This window comes from Monodelphis domestica, chromosome 5 (genome assembly GCF_027887165.1).
Source record: "Monodelphis domestica isolate mMonDom1 chromosome 5, mMonDom1.pri, whole genome shotgun sequence".
Classification (NCBI taxonomy): domain Eukaryota; kingdom Metazoa; phylum Chordata; class Mammalia; order Didelphimorphia; family Didelphidae; genus Monodelphis; species Monodelphis domestica.
Genome location: NC_077231.1, coordinates 216,733,872 through 216,742,424, shown reverse-complemented (window position 1 = coordinate 216,742,424; position 8,553 = coordinate 216,733,872). Strand labels below are relative to the sequence as shown.

Sequence of the window (8,553 nt, the reverse complement as noted above, 5' to 3'; positions counted from 1 at the left end):
AAGAGGAATTGGGAAAGTCCTCTTGTCGAAAGCAGGCTTTTAGCTGGCACTTGAAGGAATCAAGGAAAACCAGGATACACAGCTGAAGAGGGACAGAATTACAATCGTGGAGAAAAGTCGGTGAAAATGCTGGAGTGTGAAGATGGAGTGTCTTGTTCAATGAACAGCAAGAAGGCCAATGCCACTAATTTGCAGAGGAAGTGAAGGAATAGGGTGAGTAAGTTGTAAGGGAAACTGCAACCAGGTTATGAAGGACTGGAAAGGAACAGAAAAATGGCCAGGATCCCCAGGTTAGAAGGCTCACTGCAGTCTAGTTTTCCTCCCAAAATACTAACTTCAATTGCACCATAGAATGCTCTTTATTCTTGCTTTGAGTTTAGGATGCAATAGGATAATGAAAATAGTATGTCCTGGAGAGTAAGTACAATTGACTATTATCAATATGCTTCTGATCCAATTATTTCTAATCCCAAAGGAAGGGAGAAAGATAACCAGTTGAGCAATGGAGTAAGGAACATAGAGAATGAGGAAATATATCATAACTTTCATAGCACCTACATGAGCTTTGGTCTGAGGGTTCCAAAAGCTGGTGGCATTTTTCTGCATCTCCAGCATGTGCTTCCTCAGGGAAGAGATTAACAGGGAACAGGAAACCAAATTGATGATGAACGGGAGGCTGAAGCTCAGTATTACAGGAGCCATCAAAAGGAAGATGGAGCCATTGATGTTGACCATGGTGCTGTTTCTCACATTCTCCTGAGTGGGATGAACTAACTGAAAGATTTTGTTGAGCAAAATTTGTAGGAAATTTGAAATGATGGGAACCAGTAGACATGCTAGCAATGGCCAGGGTGTCTTCAAGGATAGATTTCGCTTTATCCAGAGAAACAATAAATGGTTGAGGTTGGCAATCTTCACACAATAAAAGATGTTGAGCAAGGTCACAATCCAGAGGCTGCAGGAATCCAAGAATAACCAAGAGTTCAAAATAATCAAGGCCATAAGCTCAGGGTATTTGCTCTTTGGAAAAATTAAGCTGAAAATTAAATGCAGGAACATTAGACTCAGACTTATGCATCTGGTGATGGAGAGACTAGACAGGATCCTATCAAAGGAGGAAAGTTTTCTACTTTTGATCCAAGCCTTACAATTGACTATCATGATCAATAGATTTCCAACAATTCCTGTCAGGAGCTGAGTTAGAGCAACAATCATGAAGAAAATATGAAAGAAAAAAGAAATGGGCAGAAGCATCTTTGTGTGTCCAGGATTCCCTACTTGCTGTGATGTTAAAAGAGAAATTCCAGCACTGTTCAGATCTGTCCTTGTGGCAAAACTATTATTACCTCTTTTTTTTTTCCTCCCAGAACTGCAAATGAGATTAGGGTATTATCTAAGGATCAGCTGCTTTTTCTGAGATGCAAATCTTCCAACGATTATATTACTGCTTCTTCATTCACATTCTCTCTGTTTTCCTTAGGGGAACATAATTATACCAAGCCAAGAACAGCTTGGCATGAAGAAGAGGGATAGCAGATGGAGGAGTGTCAGAGTTACTGCTGATACCTTTCATTTTTTTTAAGTCTAAAGTAACAACTCTTAAGAGAGAAGGGCAAGGGCTAGGCATACAAGTTAAGTGTCTTGCCCAAGGTGACACAGTGAAGAAATATCTAAAGATCGATTTGAACCCAAGTACTCCCAAATCCAGACCTGGCACTCTATCCACTGTTTCCACCTAACTGACTCTGATGCCTTTCTTTACCCATAGAAGGAATAAAGCCAGGTACTTTCTCACCCTGTACCTGGCTTCATTCCTTCTATGGATAAAAGTTTAGTCAGAATAACTGGGATTAACCCAACTTTTTCCTTATTGCAGAGGAAAGAAAATATTGGAGGTAAGCTAATCTGTGTCTCCTAGCTTTAACAAACTTTATTATAATTCTTATTAGTACCTTGAAAAGCACTGTGGTGTAGGGAGTAAAGTGTCTATTTTAGTCAAGAAAATCTAGACTCAAGTCTTACCTATCAATCATTTTGGCCATGTGACCCAGGCAACTCTCTTAGACTAAAATTACAAAGAATTTGTTCATCTGTATCAGTGGAATGGATTTTTCCTCTCCCCAAGCCTCCCTCTACTAATAGCACATTAATGAAATTGCAGATCCAATCCCACCCCCACCCTCAAACCAAAACTCTAAAGATACAGAACAAGAGAGTCTGTCTTAGAAACAAGAAGCTCTGGATTGCTGAAGTCCTTCCACTGGTAATTCCTGGCTGCATTACCCTGGGCAAGTCATTTAAACTTTCAGTGTCCCCGGTAACTCTCTAAAAAAGTTGGGTAAAGTACTTGAGAGCTGACAGTCTACACTGATAGAGAGGAAAATTTCTCATTTTACGTCCCCTATACCAATGAAATCACAGATACGGCTTTTATAAAGAAAACTGCAAGACATTCAAGCACTTCTGAGGATATAATGAAATTGCACCACTTTTCCTAGGTCCTACTGGGACCCAGGACCATGAGAGGATCTAGGAATTGGGAGGATCTAGGTTCAAATCTGTCCTCAGACACTTCCTCACTGTGTGATCATGGCATACTACACTGACTTCAAATCATAGCAGAGAAAGAGGGAAACAGACATATTATTGATCATTCTTCCTTCCAGGAAGGAGACAAACAGAAAGCGAAAAGCAACCCTTTCACCTGCTGCTGAGAGTCCAAAGAGTATGCTGCTCCTCTGTCTTCTTCCCAACACACACATAGACACAGAAGCCTGAGGAGCAGCAGAGCTGTTCCCTGCTGGCTGTGCTCCAAGAGAAGAGAAATACAGAGACAAAATAGCCACAAGAACGCTGCCTACTGATTCCAGCCTAGTTATGTCACCTGTCTCTATGTCTTCTCCTTAGTTCCTTCCCTTGAAAAACTTGATGCTTCCTGCGCCTCAAGCTCAGACTTGAGTGTTAGAGAAGTTACGTTAAATCATGAGGTGGAAGTAAATGATTGAAGTTTTTGACAAGGGTGGCAGCAATGAAGACTCCTAACAAAGCCCTGTGTCCCCAAGATGTGCTGTAAGTCATCTGAAGTGTTGGGCATGGAGAGTATGGAATGGTCATGAGATGAGAACTATGCTACAAAATCAGTGACGGCTACATCCTTGACAACAACTTGTGAGCTTTCCCATATGCCTATGTCAGAAGTCATGGAATTCTGACAGACAGGGACCATGTCTCCACATTTATTGAATCCCCTCACTAACTTCCTCCTGCAAACCAGCTCCTCTAATATAAACTGAATACAGTTTAAAAAGTCAATGAAGGCTTGCAAAATTAATGAAAAAATCATATTCCTAAAGGAAAGATAACATAGTATGTCTGGGGGGTAAGTGATCTTCTACACACACACACACACACACACACACACACACACGCACACACGCACACACGCACGCACGCACGCACGCACGCACGCACACACACACACACATAGTAGAATGAAAGCTTTTCAAGAGCAAGGATGTTTCTTCATTTTGTCTTTGTATCCCTAGAACCTAGCCCCAAACCTTACTGGTTAGATAGACTTGCATCACTGGATATTGGGGATCATCTTGTCAAAACCATTCATTTTATAGAGAACCAGAATCACAAACTTGGAACCTCAGAAATCATTTAATTTATCCCATACTTAACTAGGAATCTCCACTACAGCATCCTTGATTTGAATCCAAGTCATTCTGATTCTAAATCCAGCACTCTGTGCACTCTAATCATTGAGTTAGTTATCTAGCTGCTTGTCCAGAGCATTTGCACATCCTCACTTGGTCATCTACTTTCTAGATGTACTTTGAGACCAGCTTGGCAGCTCGATAGCATACCAAAATGTAGCTTGGTTGTCTCAGTTACATTTCACACATATATATATATATATATATATATATATATATATATATATATATGTATTGTGTGTGCATGTAACAATAACACTACTAATAAGTCATTAATAAGGGATACATTATGTAATATATTTTAATAGGAATGGTAGATTTCTAATGATCCAGCTTCATTTTCTCACTCCAACCTTATGAAAAATAGAATTAGAGCTAAAAGGAACCAGAGGACCAGGGAGATGAAGTCATTTTCCAAAAGTCATTTAGCTCTGTAATAGCAGAGCCAGGACTAGTCAGTAAATAAGTATTTATTAGGTGTGGGGGGTTGTTCTAAATACTGGGGATGCAAAGAAAGGCCAACACTTTTTCTCTGCCCTCCAGAAGCTCAACGATTTAGGGTAGATGGGATGGCCCAAAGCCTCCTGAATGCATCTGCTTTCTTTCAGTTCCCAACTAATGCCTTATCTTTTCTTTGTTTATCTCCCATCATCTTCAGGTGACAAGTAATCTGCCCCCAAGGGTGGTCGAGGTTATTTTAAACCATACAGGATGAAGATGCAGCTGTCCACAGTGAAGTTGTTGCCAGTCCTTATGCAACTAGGATACTCCAAATTCCCCTTTTGCCTACACCCAAGTGATGTACTCAAGGTTACCCACTGTTCAGCATGGATGGTCTAGATTCAGGAACTTTGGATCACTAAGATAGTAAGAGCTATTAACGCAGTAGCAAAAATAACTTTATTAAAGTGATAGAAAGAGATAGGTGGGATCAAGAATCTTATACTTTCATCAGTACAGAGATATCCCAGGAAAACCCCTATAGAGTGGATGACTATATCAGGAATTTTCAGGATCTTGAGGATGATCCAGAGAGAGGATTCACTGAGCCAGCCCAAAGCAGGACCATTTATATGAATCCAAGCTCTTTGTCTAGAGCCCAGAAAGTTTTTCAATGCTTGTGATACATAAGGACAAAGAAGTCAATTCTGCTTTTCATGTTCAGGTTGTGCTATTATATGTTTGAAACTGAGAAGTTTCTTTTGTTCAACCTCTATTTCCATAAAAAGTTCTTCTATTAATACTCTTTCTCCTACAGTATCCATCTATTGTCTCTACATATATGTTTATTCCAGATTCAATCTGTTTGCACTGCTCTCATGCTAGCTGGAGCATAAGGAGTTTTTGAAGTTGTATCTGAGCCTTTTCAAAGTCTAATTGGACATCTCAGAGAAAGGAGTGATGAGCTCTTCCCTTCTTCACTACGGAAAGCCTTAATTAAGTCTAAATGACTGCCCTGAACCAAGAGAAGGTTGGTGGGCTTATGCTCTGAATGAGGTAGAAGAAAGTGAAAAATACCCCAGGCACTAATGACTATAGTAGTCAACATTACATGGTAAATGCAATACAGAGGTCACTTTTTTTAAGTGCTCTATAAGGGGGCAGCTGGGTGGCTCAGTGGATTGAGAGCCAGGCCTAGAGAAGGGAGGTCCTGGATTCAAATCTAGCCTCAGGTACTTCCTAGCTATGTGACCCTGGACAAGCCACTTAACCCCCATTGCCTAGCCCTTACCACTCTTCTGCCTTGGAACTAATACACAGTATTGATTTTAAGGTAAAAGATAAGGGTTGGTTTGTTTTTTAAAGATAAGTAAATGAAATAAAGTGCTCTATAAAAAAAGGGAAAGTGGTTACCTACAGAGAAGATTAGAGAAGGTAGCTTTTGTTTGAGGCTTAAAATAAGAAGCAGAAATACAAAAGGTGAAAAGGAGGAACCTGTACATATAGTTCTCTAGCATCAATTATACATCAAAAGAGAAATGTAAATTCAGCTAACAACAGACTGTATGTTTTAATTGTTTTACCTCCACATAGGCTGTGTGTAGATCATTTTAAATGGTCATCATTATAGCATGTCCCAAAGGTCCAGCAAATGTAGGATTTTATCAGACTTGCAGAGAGCAGCTAATATTTTATGGAGGGATTTCTCCAACTATTGGGCTTCGTCAGATAATAGATCCCTAGATTTGGAGTTAGAAGGGATATTATGGGCAATCAAGTACAACCCTCCTATTTTACAGATGAGAAAACTGAGGCACAACAAGGTTATGACTTAACCTGAGGTCATACAGCTAGTAAATGTCTGAGGCAAAATTCAAATTTGTGTTTTCCTGACTCCAAGTCTTTGTCCCATCTAGCTGCCACCACCATATGAAAAAGGAATAGAATTTCAGTGAATTAAGAAGCAGCCTTCATACATTTAAAAGTGGCCTTTACCTCAGTATACTACTAGTTTAACTAAATCCACAAACCCTTCTCGGAAGAGGAATTCTAGACTAACTACTTACAGTCATGTAAGATAAATGATCAACTCCATAAACACTTTCCTTTTTCATTTGTTTACCAAATATGTAATTGAGTGCCTACTACATGCAAGACACCAGCAGGCCCTCCTCAAAGAGTTATACAAATAGCTGCTAAATCCAAGTACATACAATACTGAACACCTAGTGCCAGACTTCTAGGTCATGTGACACAAAGGACTAGAATTTTTTTCTGATCCCTACAATCTCTCAAATCTCTTCAAACGAACAAGCAAAAATGTTTACCACACATAAAGTAATGCCAGTTGTCTCTAGAATCCAAAAGAAAGTTTTTAAAATGAAATAAAACATAGGGGAAAGCTAGGTGGTCTCTGGATATGGGAAGTTCTGGATTCAAATCTGACCTCAGACACTTTCTATCTGTGTGACACTGGACAAATCACTTAACTCCCGTTGCCTAGCCCTTACTGTTCTTCATTAGAACCAACATACTGTATATAATTCTAAGATAAAAGGCAAGGATTTTTTTAAAAAATGAACTTCTCCATGAGCTTTTCCTGAGCTCATTCAGCACTACTTTTTCTACTTTCCCTGCTACTGGAGGCAAGACTAAAGTTGCCAACCCAAAGACCCAATACATGTGTTTGCATCAAAACCAAACCCCACATCCTACTCTCCCCTCCTTCTTTCCCCTGCACCCAATTGGCAGAAGTTTGCCCAGAAAGCTACTATAGAATTTGTTGGGACCTCCAACAATACCAAAGAGAAAGTGTTCTGTGCTACAAAAGATCTCTGCAGGATAAAAAGAGAAACTGAGGGAAAGGGGCAGGACACATGCCTAGGATTGTAACAACTCATTGTCATTCAATTATACCTTCCTCCTAGAGCCCACATTCTAAACCGACAATATCAGAAACTATACCCAGCTTCGGTATGACTGTGTGAGAGTGGTGTAAACTATCCAGACAGAGAACTGAGGAACAAAGATAATAAGATAGGACACCAGGACAGGACACCATGTATGTATGTGGAAATGGGATGGTAGACCATTAATCCTGAGGAAAAGATCCCAGCATCCAACTGGGGTCAGTTCTGTCCCTTCTAAGTTCACATGGGTCAGATAACCAGGCTGGTAAACTTCAAATTGCCCAGAAGGAGAGAAGGTGGAGATGCTTTGAGATCCAGCCCCAAGGGAAAGCACTTTCAGAAAAGAAGTCAGAAAGTGAGCCACAGAGGAAAATGAGATGTCAAAAATCTGAAAGCTATATGTCAGGAAGAAGAAAACTAAAAGACTCTGAACATAAGCAGATAAATCAACAGGGAAAACATTAGTAATAGAAGGAATTATGGCCTCTAGATCTTGTAAAGATAATAGAAGGATTGAAAGAGGAACAGGGGGAATGGAAGGAGGGAAATGGGGAGGGAGGATGAAGAGATTCTGCTTCCTCTCTCTCTTTTCTGGGAGAGAGGTAGTCAAGTCTTGTCTCCCTGACAGAGAGAATATGTCTCCTCAGAGGATATAGTTCTGGGAGATGGAAGACAAGACCTGGAGAGATTAACTTTGATAAAATGACCCACTGCCTCCCCTTTGGTCCCAGCTATTGTTGAGAGGCAGGATGAATTCTTCTGCCTCTGGTCTCCTTAGGGACATCCACTGTCACTTCCCTTCAGAAACCTGGATTCACCCCACTATCAAGGAGAGATGTTGTTCCTTGGGTTAGTCAGTTTGGACCACTAGGATCCTCAGCTAACCTTCCCTTTTTGGGGAGAGATGTGATGATTCTCCCCAAATCTTCTGTTTCTGTCCCCTTTCCTACTGTCAGAAACCAGCCAAAACTAATTCTAAAGTAGTAAACAATTTAATTGGGGTCACACAGGGAAGGAGAGGCAAGGGTGTTAGGCAAGGAAAGTGGGGAAGTAGGAAGCCTAACACTTGTCCCCTATGGCAGACTGGGCCCCCCCAGGTTCTCAAGGTTCAAGGCTAAGTGCCTTGAACCCTCTTCCAGCCAGCTGCTGGTTCATCCCTATTCCTCAGCTAACTAGCTTTTAATTCAGGAGTCCAGGAACAGGTCAGGGAGATAGAGAAATCTCAGGGAAAGATCAGGATGGCTCTTGTAACAGTCCAACCCTATCTAAGGACAAGGGAAAAAGTTAGAATATAAAGATTGTCTTAGAAGAGAGCATGCTCAGTCTTGCGCATGACTAGTAAAGCCTGTTGACCCTTGATCCCAGCTTCCCCCAGGTTAGGCACAAAATCAGGTTTCTTTGTGTTCACCTGGCTAAGAAAAACCACACCTATACCTTGTCGTTAACCAATGATAACCATCCCTATGTATTGTGTATATTTG

At 40.7% G+C, this 8,553-nt stretch overlaps 1 protein-coding gene across 1 annotated transcript; it reads right to left on the bottom strand.

Moving 5' to 3' along the window:
* Window positions 1–336: 336 nt before the first annotated feature.
* Window positions 337–1,254, bottom strand: TAS2R4 (taste 2 receptor member 4). Its single transcript, NM_001039855.1, has one exon. It carries the CDS (start codon window positions 1,252–1,254, stop codon window positions 337–339), a length of 918 nt encoding a protein of 305 aa, NP_001034944.1.
* Between the last annotated feature and the right edge of the window lie 7,299 nt (window positions 1,255–8,553).